Source organism: Pseudopodoces humilis, chromosome 5, assembly GCF_049639895.1.
Source record: "Pseudopodoces humilis isolate 2021_Gansu_Grassland_sample_001 chromosome 5, ASM4963989v1, whole genome shotgun sequence".
NCBI lineage: Eukaryota > Metazoa > Chordata > Aves > Passeriformes > Paridae > Pseudopodoces > Pseudopodoces humilis.
In genome coordinates, this window is record NC_142204.1 from 44,320,625 (window position 1) to 44,344,658 (window position 24,034).

Below are 24,034 nucleotides of genomic sequence, written 5' to 3' on the forward strand. Positions count from 1 at the left end.
GGCGTTCAGCGAGCTGAGGGAGCGGAGGCGAGGGGCGGGAGGAGAGGGAGCCCGGCTTCCCGCGGGCGGTGCGGGGCCGCGGGGGCGGCGGGACACGAGGAGGGGCGCGGGCGCATGGAGGAGCGGCGCGGTGCGGGGCCGGCCCGGGCGGGCGGCGGGCGCTGAGGCGGCGGCGGCGGCCCGGGGGCGCGGCGGCCGCTGCGGCCGCGGAGCGCGCCATGCTGGGGGCGGGGCGGCTGGCGGCTCTGCTGTGCCACCTCACCCTGCCCGCCACCGCGGCGTGGGGAGTCCGCTTCCACCCCGGACAAGGTAAGCGAGCGGCAACAAAGGCTGCGACCGGCCCGGGGGTCCTGGCCCTGCGGCGGGCGCCGTGCCCTCCGGGGCAGCCGCCGCTCCCTGGCGGGCAGGAGGAGGGAGCCGGCGAGCGGCGGGGCCGGGCGGCCGGCGCGGGGTCTCGCCGGGCGTGCTGGCCGCAGCCCCCCCGCCCCCCGGCTGTCACCGGAGCCCAGGCTGGCGCCGCCAGTGCCGTGCCAGGAGCCGTGCGGGTGCCAGAGAGGGGTTGCTGCCTCGTCAGGCTGAGCCTCCTGCCTTCTGTTACAGAGACCTTGGTGAAGCAGCTCTCCTCGTATGAAATCATCACACCTGTCCGAGTGAATGAGTTTGGAGAAGTTTTCCCGCACACGCATCACTTTAGAAGGAGGAAAAGGAGCTTGGAGGCACCGCTGGAGCCCGCCGCTTTCCGAACGCATTACCAGCTCAGGGCATACGGGCAGGTCTTCCAGCTCAACCTGAGTGCTGATGCAGGCTTCGTTGCTGCTCAGTACACGGTGGTGCACGTCGGGGCCCCGCAGAAGCAGTCATCCCCTGATTTGCGCCACTGTTTCTATCGAGGGCATGTCAATGCCCAGGAGACGCACATGGCTGTCTTCAGCATCTGTGGTGGTTTGGTAAGCATGTTGGTCACTGCTTCCTGTCTCCATTCATATTCTCCTCCCTGAAAGAAATGTAGTGGGATGCCTTTGCTGGAGAGCTAAGCTGGAAATTCTTGGGCATAGTTCCAAGTAGTTGGTCGTGAAATGTCTTGGCATCAGCAGTGTGCAGTCATGATGATACTTCTCTGGTGGGACATACAAATGCCGCTTTCAAAGGATCTGTTGCTGGCCAGTAATATAGTTGGTTGATGTAGCTCCTGACACCAAGAGCATTATAACAGAGGAAAAAGCATGCCTTAGAAATACAGTAAGCTATTGACTTGATAAAATGTTGCTGTCAGTTGGCATCAGTTATGTGTTTGTAGCTTAACAGATATTGTGGTTGTGAGTGAGGAGTAATGGCAGTTGAGATGGTGTGAGAAGGTGTTGATCAGTTTCTTCCTCAGCTTTCAACAATAGTGTAAAGGTATGTTATATATTCTAATAAGTGTGCAGCAGTGCTCCCTAAACACAATTCTGCTAAAAGGGAACAGGACATTTACTAACTTCAGTGGAAGTGTGTCTGAAACACTTGTTAAGAATTGAATTGAGTAGACAAATCAAAACTGCAATGATACACATTCTGTACTTATCCCTTGATATCATTTATTATGTCTTCCAAAGTGATAATGGAGAAATAGTATCACACAACTGTCTTTGAAAACAGTTGTACTGTGTTGCTAAATTGTATAGTTTTGTGCCTAGAAACATGAAGACTGGTACCTTGTGCTTGACCGTGTCACTGCTTACTGAAGTGCCAAGGACAAGTTGTGTGACATGCACACTAGAAATACAGCATTGTAAACATTACTGTGAATTTAAGTTGGGGTTGTTCTATTTTTTTTGCAGTCACTCATGAAACTAAAGTTGCAAGACTCTTATTTTTGGGACCCTGAGAAATTATGGCTTCATATACTAGGCTCTTTGTAGTAGCCTACACAAGATAAAATGCAATTGGTTACATTTAGGATGTATTTAGGATTGTTTAATGCGTATTAAAAGAAGGTAATACATAGGATAGAGAAGAGAACCAGAAATAACTGCTATTTGAGAGACCACCTCTTGTGATTTTTGGATATTTGGTTATATACCATTATGTCATTGGGTTGAGGTGTATGGATGGATAGTCCTTGGAAATTAGTGGAGAAGCAAGTATTTGAAAACAGTAATTCTGTATTCATCCTAAGTTTTGTCTGTATATCTTGCTTTACAAGCAACTGCCATTGGTTCTTGACTACATTATCCAAAACCCAATTCGAAACTATACCAAATACCTTGATAGTTTACTAAGACAGAGAGTAATATGTTTACTAAGAGAGGGAAAGATGAGGTATCAAAAATATGGTTGGTTTTGGTTTATTTCTTCCGTTTTTCTTGTTTTAATAGATGCTCAAATGCCATGTCATTGAGAATAGTGGCACACTTTATACAGAGTAGATATGAGAAGTTCTAAGAATTTCTACTTTCATAACCTTTGCTGCCTGTTTGAATTCTATTTCTGTAAACTGTTGCTTTGCATTACTTGAAGGGACTATGTGCATTGAAAATAACTTTTCTGCATAACATGTACTTACTGCTGTTAAAAGTTGCCTCAGCTACCTTATTTATCAGTTCTCAAATTCTTCATCACAAGACCATCTTCTTGCCTGCCATAAGCTGAACATCTCACTTCTTATTTCTCTCCCCCCTTCTCCTTACTGATACATTACAGTATCATCATGTATGTATATGGTCAGAAATCCCTGAGTGCCTTTAAATTAGACCTTTGCCTCTTCTAGATGAGCTTTGTGAACTTTTCACTGCAGCTTCCAGCTGTGCTTCATGTCCTCAGTCATTGCCTGGCACACAGAGTGCCCAGTCTGAGCCACCAGTGAAGATCTTTCTGTCTCGCTGCTCTCAGGACTTTCTCTCACCTCTCATTTCACTTTCTGCCCAGGCAGATACAGCCTTGGAAGGTATGTAGCACAGCCAGTATTGTCTGCTTTCCCCTCAGTGGTGGAGGTTTTCAGAAGAAGAAGCAGGGCCTCCATGGATGCTACTGCACTTCTGTGGAATATGCCTGTAGTTTTCCAGGGAGGGATTGTGTGGTGGTCAGAGCCAGCTGGTTGCCTGTAACTGCACAGTGTCCTCCAACCTGACTTAGAACCTTCAAGCTAATGTTCTTCCTCATCCTCATGGATTCAAAGCAAATGCTTTCTGTTTTGTGTGAGTGCCAAATGAGAAAACTTTTTCTGGAGTTTAGAGAAGAATGAATGTGAAAAGAAGGAACTGCAGACCAGGTGGAATTGTCCTATGAGATCTTGTTCTCCCTGAATGCATTCCCTGTTCCTAGATGGGACTACCCTCGAAAAATAGTAAAAAGATGTTTTTATCTTCAAAGTTTTTAAAATTTCATGGGTTTATGCATTCAACAAATGTATCTGCAAAAATACATTAGTCAGCTATTGCTCTTTAAATGAGCAGTGCCATGCTTCATGAGTACATCCAAACATTTAACATCTGACTGCTGCTGAGGTAAGATACTATTTATTGGGAGCAAGCAAGTAGAAACCAGGCTAGTGACTTGGTAGCCTTGCATTATATTTATTTTAAGTAAAATATTTTCTTTTGTAGGATCGATGAACTTTTCATGCATATGCTAAGAGCACCTAATAAACCCAGAGTACCCATGGAGCATTGCTTAATGGCTCCTGACACCCAATATGCAGTTTTGTTGTATTACATTTCAGAACATGCCCTGGGTTCAGGGGTGCAAATGGCACAGGGAGGTTAGAAGGTCAGCAGGGAGTCTGTGGTAATTGCAAGGAAGGAGTGTATAATTAGGGAACTTTGGGATCCATCAAAGGCAGAAGGTCATTTGGAGTGATGGCCTGGGTGCCTGGCTGAACATCTGATCACATACAGGGATATTTCTTGCATCTTTAGAGTAATTTTTGAGATTTCATGCTTCATTTCACTTTTTTTTCTTAAGTTCCATCTTTTTCACTTTTACTACGTAAATCAGTTGCAGCTTCCTACAAACACAGGGAATGGGATCTGCTGAGGATATCCCTGGATGCATGTAGTCTAAAGAGACCTTACAAATGTTATGCAGACAGCAAAATCAAAGAGGTAAAACCCCAAAGAGTTAAAAATAATTTAACTTTCGAGAACATGTGACTTACGAGTTTAATGACAAATGCAAGGTAATACCAGTGAATGAAGTGTCTTATAAATGATGATAGGTCTGTTATTTTACCTAGAATGCACCTTCAGTTACTAGCAGGACCCATCTAAAGAAAGGAGCTTTTTTCAGTTGTTTTTTTTTTTTTGTTTCTTTTTCATGTTCCTGAGTGAATGCTATAGGAACAGTTTGTTTAGTCTTTTGTGGAGCCCGGTTTTTTTTTCTCAGGGGTTAGGAGGATGTTGGCTGATGCTGAGGATAATTAAAATAAGTTTTTGTGAGCTAGTGTTTTATGTGACTGCTGTGAGAGAGGAAAAGGAAAGAAAGAATGAAAAAATACATTCTTTTGGGTGTCTGGTGTCTCATGTGTAGACCAATTTCACATGCTCACTGACTGGCAGAAGTTAGGAGTGGAAAAGTATACATGAATCTCTTCTTGCATGGATTTGCCACCTGTCAGCTTCCTGCAGTACAGGAAGGCAGGACCACTTTGTTCTAATGTAGCTTTGGACTGTGACAAGTTTTTTCTTCAGCAACTCAAGGAAGCCCTTTGGTAATGCTCCCTTACTGCACATCAGACTTACTCTTGTCTGGAGAATGGCAGGAGTATGAGCCTAAGTGTGGATCTTCGCAATCCTCAGTACAGGAGGTTGTCTTTTATTGATACAGGTCAGCGAATCACATTTCTGGGAGGTTTTGAAAACAGCTCTGTCTGCTGCTAAGAATGGGTAAAGTGTCTCCTTTTAAGGAAAAGTAAGCAGTCAAAGGAATAGACAAAGGAAAAGACAAAGGAATTTGTCTTAAAAAACTGATTTTTAGTTGTTTGGTTAACAACCCTAACAATCCAAAGCCCAACAATTTGCTAGAAACTGCTGCTAGCATAGCTAGCATCTAGTTTCTTGTGGAGATCTAGTGCAGGTAACAAACTTCAGATATCTGCTCCCTGGTTTTGTGGTCCTTAGTACCAACAACCTCAATGAGTGAAACAACATTGTTTTTTCCCAGAAACTTCAACACTTGTAACTGAAAAATATGCTTACCTTGATGTAATTTAATGCTTTAACTTCTAAGCTGTCACTTAAAAAATGTTGCTTTCTAGATCTGGAAGGCAGGATAGTTTCAGAATTACGGTCACATTTATAATGCTATGAGCATCCATGAGGCACATATTGGATTTCATAGTTTTTTTATCTTAATATACTGAGTCCATCATAAGCTAGGACAACAATCCTATTAAAATGTCAAGTCAAGGCAATTGATTCCTGCTTGAGTGAGCAAAATCTTACTGTTACTGGCTGGGTGATGTTAAGACTTCCACTTAGTAGTTCTGGTTTCTTCTGTCATACACGTATATAAGGTGAGACTCTGGATCTGCAAAGCAATTTAGACAAATTTAGCAAAAAGACAATTTAAGTTCCCCCTACAGCTGTTTTAAAAACCTGGAAACTTCTCCAGTATGTTTTCCTCAGGCTCTTTGCATTTCAACATTTCCTGGAAATATTTCCACAGGTGCCATACCTTCACACATGGGCCAGCAGAGATCAGCAAATACAAGTGGTAATTGCAGTTGTAAACTGAGAAGATACGTAGAGTTGTGGATTGTGTAGCTGAAGGTCTGTGACAGAAAATGTTTTATCAAAAGCAGTAGGACCTAAGTATATGTCTACCTGTTCACCAGCAAAATTCTGCAGGAATTGTCCTCTGGATAATAGACTGGGTGTGCCTATGTAACATTTTATGTCAAGGGTGCTCAGCCACTGATGGCCTGCCTTCTGCCCATGCTGTGTGTCTAGTGGCCTTTCCTTGGTGGATACTTGGGCACGTTCTTTGCCCATATATTTGCCAAATAAATTGTTTTGATGGCTGCAGTTTGTTATCAACCAGGTGAATTTGATGGTATGCTCTGGGCAGTCAAAGGAACTTTGATTTGCTTTTATCTGTGGATATATATGCACAGACACATGTTCATTAAACTTTGAGGAAGTGTACAGAAATTTTTGTGTCAGGGGAGGGCAGAGTACACAACATATGGCCCTTTGCTGCTACTAAGCTAAATTACTGGTGTGCAAATAAGTGTGTGTGGGGGAGGGTGGTTGTGTGCGTGTGTTTTCCTTTTTTGTCTGAACTTAATGCTTCCAATCCCAGGTGGCAGTGAGCAGTTAGCTGTCATGGATCTCAGGAAACTTTGTACTCTTTGGGAATAGATAGGCTTCCCATACGAGATTGTGTATCTGCAATAGTCTCAATTCTCATTCAGTTTCAGACATACCCTCATGCAGAAAATGGCAAGATTAAGGTAGCAAAGCCAGACACTGAGAACAGTTAATACCTTCTGGGAATGCACATATTGACAGAAGTACTCAAGATAACTTACTATGCGGCTGACTAAGGAGAAAATCTAACCATAGCTTGTGTGCTCTTGAGTGATAACTGCCTGTGATGGTGCCTGTGAGGTCAAAAGGAATGTATGGAGCTATTCATCTCCCAGTGAGAGAAAAAGGTGGTTCTGCATCTACTTAAAAACATCAAAACTAAGAGGTTCTCTTTAAACTGAGATAAGTTGCAAATGTAAATTTGCTTGACATTTTCTGAGACAGGCAAGATGATATCATGGAGTTTCCTCCAAGATAAAGTGTACGGATCCCCTAGGTCTGTGTTCTGTCAGAATACTTAGCTTGATCATAGTTTAGGTGTTAAAACTAAAAATCCCCTAAAACTCAAAAATAAAACCAACAACCCACTCCCTACCAAAGTAATCCCCAAACAAACAAGAAAATAATTTATGTTTATATACATTCTGTTTTGCCAATTTCAACAGATATTGTAAGGTAACTGCTTTTCTGTAATGGAATCTTAATGGAATCTCCATGTATACATCTGTTAAAAAAGTTGTTATGTATATTTTTAGTTGACTTGTCTAGCTTGTTCACTTTGAATTGTATATAAGGTAAAAATAAATAAATAAAAGACTCCTCTCTCTTTCTTCTACTCCAATGAATCTTGTTAACTTCCATGAACCAGTGCTCTTTCCAGGTGGCTCTAAGATTATTTTTTTTTTAATATTCTCACAAGTTTTCTGCTATTTAGCCCCTCTGTTTTTGCTACAAATTTTATTTAGAAACTCCTGGTTATTGGTAAAGTGTGGTCTAAATATACAAATAGGTAAAATCCCTTTAAGCATTTACATGGAATTTAAATTTCAATCTGGAATTTAGAAATTTTATCTAACCAATTCTTAGGTGTCTTTTCAGACCAGGACACTTCCAACCATAGGTGAATGCCCCATCAGTTCTTTTAATGGTGTGATTATAGTCAGCCCATGCAATCTTAACATCACGGAATTTGTAAGATGTAGTTAGATCCCTATAACAAACTTAAAGCATTTTATTCTCTTAAGAAATTCAAAAGTAATGTTGCCTTCAATCACTTTTAAAAACATATTTTACCAGAAAACATTTGTTGCTAGATATTTCTTCCCTGGTGCTTAGCTCATGTTATTATTTATGATTTTCTTACTATTTTCTTATTTCTATTTTATTTGTTCTGATCTTAACACATCAGCTTGAACTGCTCTCTCTTACTGTGTTTCTAGCTGAATTTTCTTCTAATAGGAATACTTTGTCCAGATGTTGGCAATGTACTATGGTCACTGTAATACTATTTTCTTTAATTGAGCAATGCTTCTTAAGTCTTTCATCATAAAATATTGTAACAGTGAAGCAGGAAGAAAAAGGGGGAGGGACTCCTATATGATTCATGAGCTTTGAATAAACAAAAGGGGAGGGATAGTAAAGGGGAAGAGAAAAATATGAAAGGAAGGGATTTTGTAATTGACTGTTAAAGTGCTCATGCTGTAAACTACTTGCAGGTTTTTAAGTGAGTTAAGCCATTCTTTAAGAGTATGAGAAGTATTTGAGCACAGGAGTGGAGCTTACCTGGGAGGGAGTCTGTCAGTTTAGAGTCAAGTTTTCCAGAGCTTCAGTTCTTTTAGAGTTTTTATGAAACGGTTCCAATTGTGCTGTCAAACATATTAATTCCTCATTTCTGAAATCTGCTATATATCCCTTATGTTTTCCATGTGTTCTGCAAACTTTATAGACAAAGATGTAATTTGTATATGGGCATGTTACACTCTTTAACCATAATTTTGCAATATTTACTTGTATAACTTGCAGTAGAGTTAATATTGGTAAAGACTATACAATTTTAAGACACTTTTAACCACTAAGTCATACCATATAGTGAGTAGCTGTGTTGATCCCCTGAACCTTGATTTAATCTAAAGTGTCTAAATCGTCCTTAATATTTTAAATCCAAAAAATAAATTATCGTTCTCATGTGGGTTTTCTCATAAATTTTCTCAAATCTATGCATATGCATAGTTCTGGGTAGCACTCCTTCTTTGGACCTCTTATTTATGATGTGCAAGAGACAGTTTACAATTTTGTACTCTGAAGAGATCTTTTAAATGTACATTTATCTCTTTATCTGAAGAACAGAAATAGAATGTTTCAGGCAGATTTCTTGTTAGGTGATTTGAGAGGCATCTGTAGATGATAAATAAATCCAATTCATTTCTGATTTAATTTCCTGCAAATGCTTAGGCTCCTGTTTTAGCAGCGTGCCTCTGTACATCTAAGTGACTTTATTTCATTTTACCAAAAGTATTCTTCATTTGGATCTCACAGCTCTTTTCCTTGTGTGTCCAAGATGCTGCAATAGCTCCACTTATATCAGCAGAATCTGTCACCACATGAAGTATCACTTTCCTGACTGGAGAACTGTAAACAGAGAGTGTAACTGGTGACTGAATTTTTGTAGATGTGTTAGGAAAATGAGGAGAAAACCATGTGTTTTCATGGCGGATTTAGAGGATTGGAATGGGTGGCTACAAATTCAACATCTTCTTTGGCTTTGAATGACAAATATTAAATACCTTTCTTAAGATAGAGCACTGCTTGCATCTCCTAAATTTTGCTTTTTCTCACATACAACATGGTGAGTTCAGCTGAGACAGATGTGCAAAAATTTGTCATGGACTACTGGTAGGAGGCCTTCATAAGTACTCAGTGGTAGTAATTGCTTCTTTACATTGTTGCAGAAGAGAGAATTCATTGTAGAAAGAATGAAAGCTTTTTGCATTATAGATTTTTGCTCAGCTATTTCTTCCATATCTAAACAGGCCATTGGTCCTGGGATACTTTGTGAGAATCAGTGGGCCAAAGAGTGAGTAAAAGAAAGTTCGACAGCTTGACTCCATTTTTCTAAAATGGTTGTCCCAAGTATCTGTAAAGGTGGACTCTCAAGTCTTAAGGACATGATTGTACCATTTTGTGTTAATCTTTTGATTTAAAAAAGCTAAGAATGATTCTAAGGCCATGAATCATAATGTAGGATTCTGCCTTTCCAGCTGTCTGTCCTAACTTTTTGGCCTGTAAATTTGCAGTTTGTTATTGTGAAGTTTTGAAGTAAGGAGACTCAGTCAAAAACATACGTCTTCATGTCTGGGGGTTTTTATTTTTTTTGGGATTTGGTTTTTGGAGGCATTTTTTTTTTTTTTTTAAGATTGAAATAATAGAAAAATAATATAGCTTTGTTCTTGCAGTTAATATTCTCCAGTGGAAGTCTGATATTCTGGAAGTTTAGTTTAAAATGTAGTATGAACTCTTTCCTTATTAGTTCTGGGGTATTGTTCTTAGAATGGGTGTTGTAACTGAAACCATTCCTTTGTAAAATCTGAAAGTCTGTTTGCTGGAAAAGCCCTTGAAGAAACAAACTCAGATTATCTGCTCCATCTGTTTGAAAGAATAGGAGGGAAGTAAAATGTGTGTGGGAAATAAAGCAGGAACAGTAAAGTTCTTGCCTAAATCTAGAAGAACTTACTTTAAATATCTATTACATGGAAATAGGAGGTTTAGTATATCAGGAGAAAATAATTAATTAGCATGTTAGTGCTGACAAATAGTATGTGGCCAGATTTATGATTTTTTTTTACTGGGACTTTAATAATATATATAATAAAACATGAATCTTAACAAGAATTGATGCTTTGTCCCTGAGTGACAGGCTGTTGTCTGTCCCTGTCATTTACCCAAAAGACTATTAGACATTTGAGTTAGACATTTAATACTAACTGACAAGCTGTGGCATGTCTGTTTTCCTGAAGCCCTTTCCAGGCTGTTCTTGGTACGCTCGATCTGCTGTCCTCTACAAATTACATGCCCTGGAAACACTGGATGTGAGAAGGCTAAATTGAATGTATAAAGGATCTAGCATGAAGACTACTTGCAAAGAATTTAAATGAAACTGAGGGAGAAAAGTGCTTCTGTGAGTTAGATTTAAACAGTCTTGAAATGAAAATACTATTTAGATGTGCCTTTTTTCATTCTGCAGCGAAGTTGGTGCAGAGGATTCATCCACAGCGTGTTGACAACAGCTCTAATAATGTTATGTATCAGGCCAGGTTGCAGGTAGGCTTCAGGCCTGTGTCAGATTAATAAGCTGTTATGGATTGACACCTGATAACTGCTTAGAAGGATCCCAAATTCAAGGGGAGATTATAATTCCCGTACAATACCCTGGACATGAAAGTAGTCTGCAGCGGTTTTTAATAGACTTAGTATGTTGTTTGAAAAAGCCCTATTTTTGCTTCTGTTCTCATTTATCCTGCTCTGCCAGTCTCTCTATAACCCTGAGTTTCAAGGCTGACATGAACATTTAATCTCTTAAACCATATTATGTAGATTATTGCTATTGTCTTATTGGTCAATTTTATGCCCTACTGGCAAAACATTTATCAGGGTGCAGTGTACCTACTAACTTGATGCGCTTAATTGGCTGAAGCAAGGAAGTTGCTAAGAAGTTTGAAAATAATTTGATGAAATTCTTGCATGTTTTTTCCTCCTCATAGTCTCCTGAGGTGGAGTATTTAAGCCATAGGAAATTATGAATTTGGTTAGAAGTGCAGTGAGAAAGAGGAGTCTGCTTTAGGGTTTCATAATTGAAAGGATTATGGGGCAGGGAGCTGGGGAAAAAGAGCTTAATTTTTGTTCTTTGTGTATGTGCCAGTGCTTTTGTTAGTAATCAAGTTACTGTGGTTCCCATTACGCAGTTACCCATGTGTGTCTGTGGTGGGGATGGGGGGCATTTTGGAGGAATCAAGGAGAAAAGCATTTTAATGGTGTCAACTTTGAATTTCTGGTGCTCCGGTCAAAAATCTTCAAAAAGGGTATTATGTTAACACTGTTTCTAATCTATGGGAAAAATGCAATTTTAGAAGAAAAATATTATATAAATTATGTTAAGGGCAGAAGGCAACAAATCAGTCCAGAATATGGACAGCAGTCAAATTCTGAAGTTCTTGATGGCCTCTTCTTTCCTTTGCAGAGGTCCCAGCTGATCCTGCTTGCTTATACCTTGTTTCTCTTTATTTTTGTGATCTCCTTTGTTTCATAGCTCTTATAGTAATTATCTTTGATACATTGTCAGTATGCAAGTTACTGAGTTATTCTGGTGGGGCAAGTCCCTGAAAGCAAAATTCTCTTGCCTTACCTTCCAGGTTTCACTGGAGTTTCCCCCATCTTGTGTGCATGTGTATGATCATTAACCTCAAAATATCATAAATAGCTTTTATTTCAATGAGAATTATCTTTACATCAGTATTTTCAGTGGAAAATATTTCAATTACTTCTCTTATTTTCAGATGGGCACCTTCAAGGCACATGATGGTGAATACATTTTAGAACCTCTGATGAGAGCGGATGGTGGTGAACATGAAGATGAACATAACAAACCACATCTTATATACAGGCATGATGAACTTAAAAAAGAGTATCAGAAATCTCATAAACCTTGTGAAGTTTCAGGTATAGTCATATTAAATTTCATTGTGCCTTTTTCAAATGTCAGATATTTTAAAAAAATAAAAGCAAGATTTTGTTTCATAAGTAATTTTTCTCCAGAGTGTGCCATTAGAACCTACACATTTCTTTCACTTAGGTTTGTCAGCTGTTCCTTTTGTGACAGTGACAAATTCAAAAGTAGAACAGAATGCGTGTATAAAAAAACCCACATTATATTGCAAGAGCTTTGGTGTGGGTTTGCTTTTACACCAACATTGTCGCATGTGTAAACAGTAGATCCACAGGAGTTGTTGTGTATATTCACAAAAAACAATGAACTTACTGCAAGTCTAGCAGATAATACATGACACCTGTCTTTTTTAATCATGGAAGCATTTAATATTATCCATTAATTTATTATAATCTGATCTTATCCATGATTGTAAATGTTTGTCCTTATAATTATTAAAATAATCTTGAGGAATATCTATGTAGATGGTTAAAAATATAAAGATAAAAAAAGAAAAAAACTGGTGACTAGTGATACTCATTTTGGAAAATTCTTATAACATATTTTATACTTGAAAACATTATTTTGAGAATTCTGCTTTTCCGTAGATACTAAGACCAGAAAATAACCATTACATCAGGAAAATGTTCTTATTCCCATGCCTTTTTTCAAATGATAAATAATATGTACTGAACCAAATTAGAGGTCTTTCAGATTGTTTTGTGTCTTTTTTTCTTTAATCTAAAGTTAGTGTGACAAAAAGGCTTCAAGCATTCAAGAACATAGTAATTTTCTTCCTTTTCATTTTTTTGGAACAATTACAAAAGATTGTGAGCTAGGGCTTACTATCTTTTTGGGAGAAGTGAAATTGCAGAAATGTTTATGAAGAAAAGCTTTGTGTTTTTATGTTTCTGTCCTTATAAAGAAGAGATGTATCTCCTTTAATGCTAGTCTTGCTTGGTTATTCATATTCTTTCTTTACAGAGGTACAACTATCACTACTTGGAATCATGAGGCTTTCTCTAGTAAGGGAACCTTAACAGAGGATATAGAGGAACATAGCATTCAATACATATTTTTAGTTTGATATTGGGCCATGATAATTCTAAAATTGTCTACCAAATCTTTTCTTCATTTTGTACTGTTTTCTTCTAAAAGAAATTTGCCAATGAAAAAAAAATTTGTAACCCTGATACATGCCTTACTCAGGTCAGGATAGGATATTTACTGCATTTCCTCAGTCCATAAGTTCTGTCTCCTTAATACGTGGGAGTTTATCAGAATTTGCCAGAATATGTTTGGGTAAATTGGATAGCTATTACTTACCCACTTGTTGATTTCTGGTGTTTGTAAACTGAATTAATTTGATTTTTTCTTGATTTGTTTGGTCCATAAATTTAAATCATGCTTTAAATATGTATTATTTCTCATTTTGCCGATACTCTGGAATCTCAGGCACCTTCTGTGCCTAGTAAATCTAGTAAAGATTGTGTACATGAAATTGCTTCAGCCAGTTTTCTTCAGTGCATCCAACTCAATCAATCTGAACACATAAAGTGTATGTGGATACTCTTGAACTAGTTCCTTTTCAGAGCCAGTCCCTGTTCTCTCCCCTCATTATTGTTAGTGCTAATGGTTTCACAATTTGTATAGCTTTATTTTGTGATTGATTTTTAAACAATTGCTTAGTAAAGTGCTTGCTGTTGTCTCTACTGATTTTCTTTCTGGCCATATTGTACCCTAACTTTAAGGAAGACTGACTATGGATCTCTCAAAAGTAGCTTAAAGTTTACACATAAGGGCTCTTCCCTTGAATAATGGAATGCATAGATTTAAATCCTCCCAAGCTGAGGGTGACAGAAGTGTGATCTCCGAATTCTTGGGTCAGTGCTGTAGTCACTAAGTCATCAGAATAAAATGATTCAGGGACATATCCTTTGGCTGCTACTTTTTAAGAGAGAAATCTAATTTCCAGAAAGACAGTGGATGTGTCTTCTGAAGGAGCTGGAGTGCCCAGTTAGCTGCTTAAGTTCTAGAGGGTAGTGAGAATTCAGATATGCTTCGTCATTATTTTTTATGTGAGCTAAGATGGCTCTGGTAAAGGCATTGGCTTTTCTGTATCAGGCATCAGAAGCCTCTGGTGGCTGGACTGTACAGTGTGATTGGAAGTACTACAGTACTTAGTTTGGAGATATCTGAGTAGATTGTGTATTTCCTTTAGAGCCTGATTCTACATAATGAATTTTTACAAAACTGTTGAAGAGGTCACTTAAGGTTTTTATGTGTACTTGCTTCTGAAGTTAAACTCCATATTTATTTAAATATAATGTTATGTAAATTTGAAAGTCAGTAGGGACTTGAATTCAGGAGTTGGACCTAGTTTGTTTTTATTTGTTCTGCTGGTGCCAAAAGTTTGCATGTAAAATGTGTTTTGTTTAGCTAACTTGTGTCCTTTGTTGTACTGACTAAGCTGTAGGGTTTATCTCCTTTCAGCCTTCCTGTTTGGATTATACTGCATTCTAGGGACTGTTATATTGCTGTCTCTTAACTAATTTGTAATAAATAATCCATTTATGATAGAGCTGTTTAAAAATATACAAGACATCTCATTTGATGTTCCTATTACAGTCTTTTTAATTCTTGCACAGTTTCACTTGGAAATAAGATCATACATATAAGTTTTTCTATTTTGGGCAGCCTTTTGCCTTTTACTACTTAGTAACTGCATTCAACAGTAAGTCTTTTTTTTTTACTTTACAGAGAAAGAGATGAAGAAGAGCACTTTATTACATCCAACCTTCAGCAGTTTAAATGAAGAGAGCAGCATTTTACAGAAATCTCTCAGTTTAGAGTATGCTTTAAATAACCTCTCTATAGAGGATGGTGGCAATCCACATTCCAGGAAAAAACGTTTTCTTTCCTATCCAAGATATGTAGAAGTGATGGTCACAGCAGACACCAAAATGGTTCGTCATCATGGGCAGAATTTACAGCACTATGTACTAATATTGATGTCAATAGTAAGTAAGTTCTTAAGTATTAGGAATTTTAATTATTTCTGTTCAGTTGTTTTCTTTTCTGCAACTTTCCTGTCTTCTGGTTTGATCAAAATCTGTATAAGAAGAGATTACATAAACATACATAAAAATTTGGGTCAAAATTTAAGAATATGGATCTTTTCAGTTTCATGCAGTGCAGGGTGTGTCGATGAAATGATGGGACCCATTTCCTGAATTTCTATTGCTTTAGAAGAATTCTTAAGCTTCAGGGACCAAAAAATTCAGATTAATTACAGCAGACAGATATTAAAATGTCATTGTGGGGAAAAAAAAAAAAAAAGCAAGCATGGTTATAGTAATCCTAGTTTTTCAATTTTTCAAGAAACTTCAGATTTATATGGATCAGTCTTTGAGTTGGCATCATTTATTTATGATCTTTTTGTGGTAAATTCGTGAACCAAAAGTTACTACTTGTATTGATTCAGAATACAGTACAGTAAGCTCTAAAATCAAAAGTTTTACCATGACATCAGTTGAACCATCTGTTAGGAAAAGGCATGCTAACATATTCTGCCTTGTAATTATTTCTATATTTCAGTCCTTACATCTACTCAAGAAGATTAATTTATATGAAACTGCATCTAACTTGGGGGCTAGCAAATTAAAACACCTATCATATAAATATCTATAGAGACATCTGCTTTTTATATGGCTATTAACTTGACCAGTTACAGACATCTGCTTTTGGATGAACAGAATAGCACTCTACTTTTCACAGTGACTAATTTGCTTCATAGAAGTGCTCCATACCATTTAAGGTGCTGTAGGACATCTGAGGTGGCCTCAGCTGCTGCTTCAGCAAGCTGTGTTGATCCTGTAAACCATGTGTTGTGTCTGCTATAGGATAACCTATAGTGTGTGCAGGGACGCTGGGTAATAGGCAGTTAGACAACTGAGCTGAATTCTGCTCACTCTAATATCCACATCTCCAGCTGATGACTGTAGAGGTGCTGCCATCTATTACACAGATGGTAGGCACCTAAATTTAGAACATGAGAATTTAGAACATTGAGTTTCCTTTAATTATTTTGTAATAAAAATAATGTTAAGGGAGATTAGCATATATATCTGTAAGTCTTCTGAAATTTTCTACTTATAGTGGTGTGAAAGTATGGAAGTTCATGTATTATCAGAAAAAATCCATACTGAAAGTTGTTTTTTCTCTTACAGTACAGACTTGAAATAATTGATCCCTAAGATACTATTTTATTATAGTTACTTCCTTTATTAAAGATGTGTACTAAGAAACAAAATTAAGTAGTAAAGACATTACTTTAAAATAGAAGCTGTTTTTCAAAGAACTTTGCAATAAGACAAAATGGAACATTTATTTTATCTTTTTCATCAGGTCCTGTTGTGTTTATAGGTAATGTAATTCCTGATGGTATTTTTTAAGAAGACATTATTCCTGCATCTATAGATGTTGTACCATCAAGTACTATTCCTTACAATGCAATATTTGTCTTTTTACTTACACAATTGGACTTCTAGGTTAACAAGATAAGCATTGTATAATTGCCATTATAGAGAATCTATATATGAACTGTTTTTAAGATCTAGTATTTAACATACACTGTATATTCACTGTATTAGTGAAAGAACAGCAGTTCTTTTCTAAAAAACTTGTCATTTCTTTCTTGTGCTTTCCTATCTGTACTGTAAAACTAGGGTTTTACACTAATTACTGGTTTTGGGTAATAACATTCAATAAGCCACTACATCTTTAATGTTAGTTTAATATCTCTGAATACCGCTGTAGGTGGTAAGATCTATTGCTTGCATCTGTTGGCAGCTCAATTCCACATATATATATGTAGAAGGTTATCTTGAAACAAAAAATTCTTAATATATTATTTCTAGTAATTTTGAGCTTTTATAAATGCAGATGTAAAAAATATAAATTCAGATCTTAATTTTCAAAGATTTTCTTTACAGTTTAGTTAATTCCATGCACTCTTCCTTCCTCCACTCCTATTTCCCCCACAGAATACGTATCCCAGCTCATATCCCTTCTCCTTGAAGCATTTCAGCAATGGCTTTGAATCACAGAACAATTGGAAGTCATCTGATCCAACCCACTCCTGACATATATATGATTTTTCAAACAAATAATGTGTATGAATATATAGTCTTCAGTCACTTCTTCTCCATAACAGTTATTTTTCAGTAAACTAGTAAAACAAAAGTGAAGAATAGAAAAACAAATGACTACCATTTTTTTGCTATGTAATCTGCATTAGAATTTATCAGTATGCTGGTGGGTCATTTCTTGATCCACAGCCTCTTAGAACCATTTTTAGCCTTATTTGATTGCCTGTAAAGGAAAGAAATGAAATCATTAAATTGTATCCTTTCTGCCATTATACATATAGCTTTGATTATTAACTTTTACTGGTACTTGTGTCTGGCCAAGCAACTTCTCTTATGGGAAATTGTCAGGTTGCTGGCACTTTAGAATGAATCAAGCATCATACTTTACTCTTGTAATAATTCTGAAACTTTTAAGGTTATTCAGTTCTGGCTTGGATTTTAAAGAAACAAAAAAACCTTTAAGCATATAAATCACATTAAATTTTAATGAAACTTAGACATCTAGCTCCCAGAAAAACCTTTGAAATCCTGGCCCATTTTTCTTTTATTTTCTTTCGGGCTTTTTTTAGCATCAACAAAGCCACCAAAGTAAACTTACTGCTGTTTTATGAGTGGAAAATAAGAACTGAAATATACTGCTAAATATTTTTAGGGTTTTAAGTGTCTTGTCATTCATCCAATTCAACCTGAAAAGGCTTAGCTCTCAGCATGCAAGTAATCCCATTGAACTGGAACTGGAATGCATTTTCTCTTTTCTTTAAAACTGCATAAATGTTGGCAATATGAGTATTCACATTACTTACATTATATATTGGAAATACTTATTCATTCTGAATGAAATATGTACTTCAAGATAGAAAGAATACCTTTGCCATAGGATTTTTTGAAAAGCTTTATTGTATTTCAACACAAAGAGTGGCATTATTTAATGTGAAATGACAAATAAAACAATAAGAATACTGTAATTGCTTAACCTGCCCTGTTTCTTCTTGTTCCTCCAAGCGTTGTATTGGCAGAGCAGGCAGTAAGCACTGTCTTAACAGATTTAGTAACTGGAGGACTTTATGTTAGACTGTGTTCTGAAAGTTCAAAGCCCCAAGCATGAAGGCATGATCTTAGCAACTGAATTAATTCATTAAGACACTGGAGTTTGCTATAAAATTCAAAACCACCTGAAATTTGGTTCCATTTAACATTTTGAGTTACTGTCCTCATTTTCTGAATCAAGAACGTGATTGACAACTATTTAAGTACTGTACTGCTTGTATAGTTTGTTTGGTAGTAAAGAATCTACTTGGTCTGCTCTTAGTCTGCTTGCAGCAAAAACTTTGTAATCTTGCCTTTCTGAAAAGAAATCATGACATGTAAAACACCTGTGGTAGGGCAATGGTGGCCAGCTCAGACTGTGAACTCGGCTGGCTGCCTACTCACGTGAGTGCTAAAGTGGAGCATGGGAGGGTGGCAGCCATGCATTCAAGGAGAGGATTGACACAACATCAATTTAGATCATTTAACTGGCAGTGAGGCTGTGAAACCATAAAGTGGTGTTATATCATGATAACACAGTACTATTATAATATGGTGTTAAAAGCTGGTGCTTTTGATTTTCATTAAGACAAAAACTTGAGTGAAGTTTTACACCTACCATCTTTTACTGATGTATGAAATGGAAGGTAGTGAGTAGTAGGTCTTAAAAGCAAAAGATTTTTCTAGTTAGAATCTTGTTTATACTTTTATTTTCCATTGTCATCATCAGCATTGATCATGAAGTATTTTCTGTATGGAAGGACTATGTACCAATGTACCCTATCTTTAAAACCAGACAGATTATTTTATCTTAATATATATGGAGTGAATTTAAAGACCATTTTAATACTTTCTTTGAAGTTCATACTATACAATAGTTAGCAGTTCATCTTTCCAGAACATACTGGGAAAACATAGATGCATTCTAGCCTTTAAAAATATTTGGCATTACTGATTTTGCCTATAGCCATCATTTAAAAATAAGCAGTAGATCTAACTAGTTTGTAGGTTAATAATTTAATTTGTATGACTACCATCTGAAAGGCAATGAATATAGTTACATTCAAAAATTAGAGGTGAATATATTGTTCCTTGTCTGTTCCTTAGAATCTCGGTGGTCTATTTTTCCCCATTCTCATTCAGATCATTGTATTAGTATTAAAGCTACAAGAATGTTCAGTGCTTTTTATCTCTCATCCAGTAAAATCTAGAAAGCCAGCACAAGGCATATTTTTCTTGGCATAAGCCAAGAAAATACCTTATTATGTTTCTTCTGTGTATATAAAACCCCATGATGTTGTGTATTTGGTGTGGTTAAAATGAAAGTGCGTATTTGTTTATGCACCAATGAATATACATAGCTGGAAACAATTATTTTCTAAGTATCTTTCATATAAATTCTCTGGGCTGGCCTTCTTACTTATCTTGACATATGGGTATCTGTAGGAGTATAAAAGCCTACTGTTTTAATTGTGACTCTCCTTGTATTGCAGCTCCAGGGTGCCTGTATATTAAATGTCATGATGATACCTCAGTACATCTTGAGGCCTACCAACTAATACAGAAGTATTAGTGTGCCCAAGAAGGCCAGTGCCATCCTGTATTGTATGAGAAATGGTGTGGCCAGCAGCACCTGGGCAGGGGTTGTTCTCTTGTACTCAGCACTGGTGAGGTCATTCCTTGAGTGCTGTGTCCAGTTCCGGGCCCTTAACTCCAAGACTGAGGTCTTGGAGCATGGCCAGAGAAAGGCAACAAGTCTGATGAAGGGTCTGTAGCACAAGTCATATGAGGAGTGGCTGAGGGAGCTGGGAGTATTTAACCTGGAAAAAAGGATGGTCGGGAGAACCTTACCGCTGTGTACATCTACCTGTCAGGAGATTGTAGTGAGTTTGGGGTCAGTTTTGTCTCGCAAGTAACTCCCTAAATGAAGGACCAGAGAAAATTGTTTCAAGCTGCACCAGGAAGGTTTAGAAAAAATTACATCATGGTGAGGGTTGTGAAGCATTGTAACAGACTGCCCTGGGTAGCAGAGAAGTCACCATCCCTGGAGGTAAGCAAAAGATATGCATATGTGGCGCTTAGGGGTTGGTTTTCATAGTGGACTTGGCAGCGTTTGGTTGAACTCAATAATTTTAAGGGTCTTTTCCTCCCTAAGTGATTCTATTTAGCAGTATGTATACAGGCACATAGTCTTTATACTTCACTGCTGTTAGTACTATTTACTACTATTTTTGTCTAGGTGGTGGTTCTTGTTGATTAGGTATTCAATGATTAGACTTGTCTGTATGACTTTCCCTTCAGTAGTAATCATTCAAGGGGCCTTCCTAAGGTGAAGTCTCGGTATTGTTCAGTTATGAGAAATGACTTGCTTTAAATTGCCTGGGTCTCATCTCATATAATAAAAATAGGAACAAGGAGAATAAGGAGACCTGCTGCCAAGCAACACTCATGTGTTTCTCTGAGTAGTTTCTAACAGCTAGAGAAGCCTGTCAATGGCTGTGTCATGTGAAATGATCAGTAAGATAGTTTCTTTTAGATTCTGAAAGATAGGATGCATTGACATTGTGCTGTATACGATTTAGTATGATCTAACTGTGGTACATATTTTCATTGAAGAGTTGTAGATGGTGATGATCATAACTGTTACTATCTTCTGAGTTATTGCAATATTAAAGGGATATCTTTATACCCATCTCTGTTACAAGTTAGAGGTAAGACAGAACACAGGCATTCATGATAGAGTGTTCTCAGCTGGCAACTAAGCCCCACACAACCACTTGCTCACTCCCCAACCACCAGGATCAGGGAGAGAATCAGAAGGGTAAAAGCTAGAAACTTGTGGCTTAAGATAAAGACAGTTTAATTAATTCAATGCTTCCTATGGTCTCCAGAAGCGCAGGGCCCCATCACATGTAATGGTTACTGGGGAAGACAAACCCCATCACTCCAAATGTTCCCCTCTCCCTCCTCCTTCCCCACACTGTATCCACTGAGCATGATGTCACACGGTCTGGGATCTCCCTGTGGTCAGTTTGGGTCACCTGTCCTGGCTGTGTCTCCTCCAAACCCCCCAGGCACCCCCAGTCTCCTCCCCAGAGTGGCAGTTCAAAGAACAGGAAAGGCCTTGGCTCTGTGTAAGCCCTGCTCAGCAATAACAAAAACATCTCTATATTATCAACCCTGAGCTTATCATAAATCTAAAACATAGCCCCAGACCAGGTACTATGAAGATAATTAGTTCTACCCTAGCCACAACAACACAAAAGGCAACTCAGCCTTTAAAATTGCTGTATTCTTTCCTTTTGCCCCCACTAAAGCACGCCATTAGGTGACATGTGGATCCTCTACTTGGTTAACTTGGGGGATAGTAGAATGAACAGGACTTGGGTCAGAGAGCAGTAGATGACCTAAAACTTAGAGGGGAATAAAATGGTAAGTCTGAGGCATAGGTATACTTGTGCATGTTTTCATGAGAACTCTTTGCTGCCATTAGGATCCACTTGTGGAAGCCGGTTTTGTAGAGAAATATACATAGAACAGAATAGCAGTAGCACCGAAAGAATTGGTATGACGCTGGAAATGGTGAAGGAGAAATCTCCCAGATCCTGGATATCTTACATGCTTTCAGCACTACAGTGGTACATAAGAGATTTTGGAGCCTGCAGAAGACATACAAACTATGAAGTGATACCGTGTTTCTTTCAGGGGATATGAGTATTTGTATTTTCTTGGTACTGTGGCTGTGTGTAACAAATGAGGAAAGAAAAAGAGGACATGTGATACAATGCTTAGGGGGGAAAAAAAGAAGGAAAAAAAGAGCTGAACAAGATATATCCAATTAGATTTGGATGTATCATTGACTTACCTTCCAGCCTCTAGGTGTACTTGCTTTGATTATGAGCACCTTTTCTGAACAGGGTATTTTGCACTATTCACAGTCACACTTTAGTGGACAGTTGCAACAGGATTGTCTAAAGAAACTAAACTTTGTGACCAAGTTCCTTCCAGTCAACCGGCAGCCACAGCTATTTGACTTAATCTTTCAAAGTTCCATGAAAATGAAAGCTGTGATTCTTCCACTAAAGTACAGCTAGTTTCATTTATATATTTTTTTTTCCCATTCTAAGTTGCTGTACTCTGGTGCAGAGACTGGTTTTAAGAGTTTGAAAAATCTCTTGAAATTAATTTTGCTTTATCTTGGCTATTACCTCCTACTTCTCTGAAGCCTGTATTTAGATCATTGTAAAGCAAGTAGATCTGGAAATTGTAAAGAAACGGTGTATTCTATTAAATTCCTATCCTGTTTCATCATCCTTTTTCATGAATGCTTCCAATAAGAGATGATTGAAGGGGGGTATCCTTAGAATGCAGGAGCAGGGAGTACTTACCTCTTAAATTTTTTAACTAAAAAAAATAATCCTATATTCCAGATCTTTGATAGTTCCCTGCATCATTATATCATCTCAAGTCTCAGTGGATTATTTTAGTCTGCGTAGTTCCTTAGGTAAATCTTCAAGTTTGATTTGTGGTTATCAATTTTCAGGATTTTCTCTTCACTTGTGTTCAGCCATGCTGAGAATGTATACTGAACTTTGCTGGTAAGGCCATCTTGTTATCAGCATCCAGTCTTGCTCTTTGATCTTTTGAAAGCAGTGGTAATGACTAAATGTTCAGAGGTCATGAAAATGTTCGTGAGGCAAAGGATCCATAGTTCGACTCAAACATAGGGTTAATGAGAGCAGTGTTATTTTACATTTAGCATGAACTTACTTTCTCTCATAATGGAAACAGGTATGTTTCAGATTTTGGCAGGAACTGCTGACCTCTGGTATCTATATCGCATTATTTCAGGCCTCAGCTATTCTCCAGAGAGATAACTAGTACATAATGCAGATGGTGCATAGATACAGTGTTGAAAGTCCTGTAACAGATTCTCTTCAGGCATGCAATGAGATACTTTTCTCTCATGTACTTAGTCTAATGCATCTCCTCTGAGGTATGAGTAACTACTTTTGTGTTTTGAAGATACACTTTTGCTCAAATATTTTAAATGGACGTTGGGTCAACAGGCAGGAAGGAGGACACTTGACTCTATTTTGTGTTGGTTTGTTTGCCTTCTCTGTGTTTCTAGATTTTGTTAGCAGGATAACCTTGACAGAAAGCACTTGCACAGCAGTAAAAGATTGTTTTTCAAGGAACTATTGATGTATATGGGGGAACTTCCATCAACTTCAACTACTACAACCATGAACAAGAACTGCTAAGTTTTAGTTACAAGAAGGTTCGAGCCTCAACTCCTTTCCTGGATAATTCCAATCACCCAGGAGCAGAAATTACTATGGAAGAGGAGGCATTTGGGAAACTTAAGACTAATTTTGCACTGAAGGTTGAAAGTCACAGTTTAGGCACTCAGGCATCACTTGGTGTTAGCTGAACCTAGTTAACTCTCCCATTCAGTTCTCAATCCCTTTGCCAACTCTACCTGATATACATAGCCTTAGAGTGCTGGAAAACTCATGTATTAGTTTTTGTTGGTTGTGTCGCTATCTCAGATGACCTGCATGTTCTTTACTTGACAGCCAGTGAAATGCATCTGGTTCCTGAGTTTCAGAGCTTTCTGTTCCAAAACCGGCCAGTAAGTTGAAAAGATATGGATTTGTTGCATGGACTGTTAGATGGACAAGGAATTGACTGGATGGCCAGTCCAAAGAGTTATCATCAATGGCTCAATGTCCAAACAGAAACCAGTAATGAGTGGTGTCACTCAAGGGTCCATATTGGAACCAACACTTTTTAATATCTTCATCAGTGTCACTGACAGCGTAATTGTGTGCACCCTCAGCAAGTTTTCAGATGACACCAAGTTCCACTGA

The 24,034-nt window shown here is 38.0% G+C and overlaps 1 protein-coding gene across 1 annotated transcript in view; it reads left to right on the forward strand.

Moving 5' to 3' along the window:
- The first annotated feature begins 218 nt into the window (after nucleotides 1–218).
- The window catches only part of ADAMTS20 (ADAM metallopeptidase with thrombospondin type 1 motif 20), an 82,775-nt gene continuing 58,959 nt past the window's right edge, over nucleotides 219–24,034 (forward strand). Inside the window, exons 1-4 of the mRNA XM_005519525.3 lie at nucleotides 219–309; nucleotides 601–947; nucleotides 11,837–11,999; nucleotides 14,746–15,005. Coding sequence (XP_005519582.2) covers nucleotides 219–309; nucleotides 601–947; nucleotides 11,837–11,999; nucleotides 14,746–15,005 — 861 coding nt within the window. The remainder of the gene's footprint in view (nucleotides 310–600; nucleotides 948–11,836; nucleotides 12,000–14,745; nucleotides 15,006–24,034) is intronic.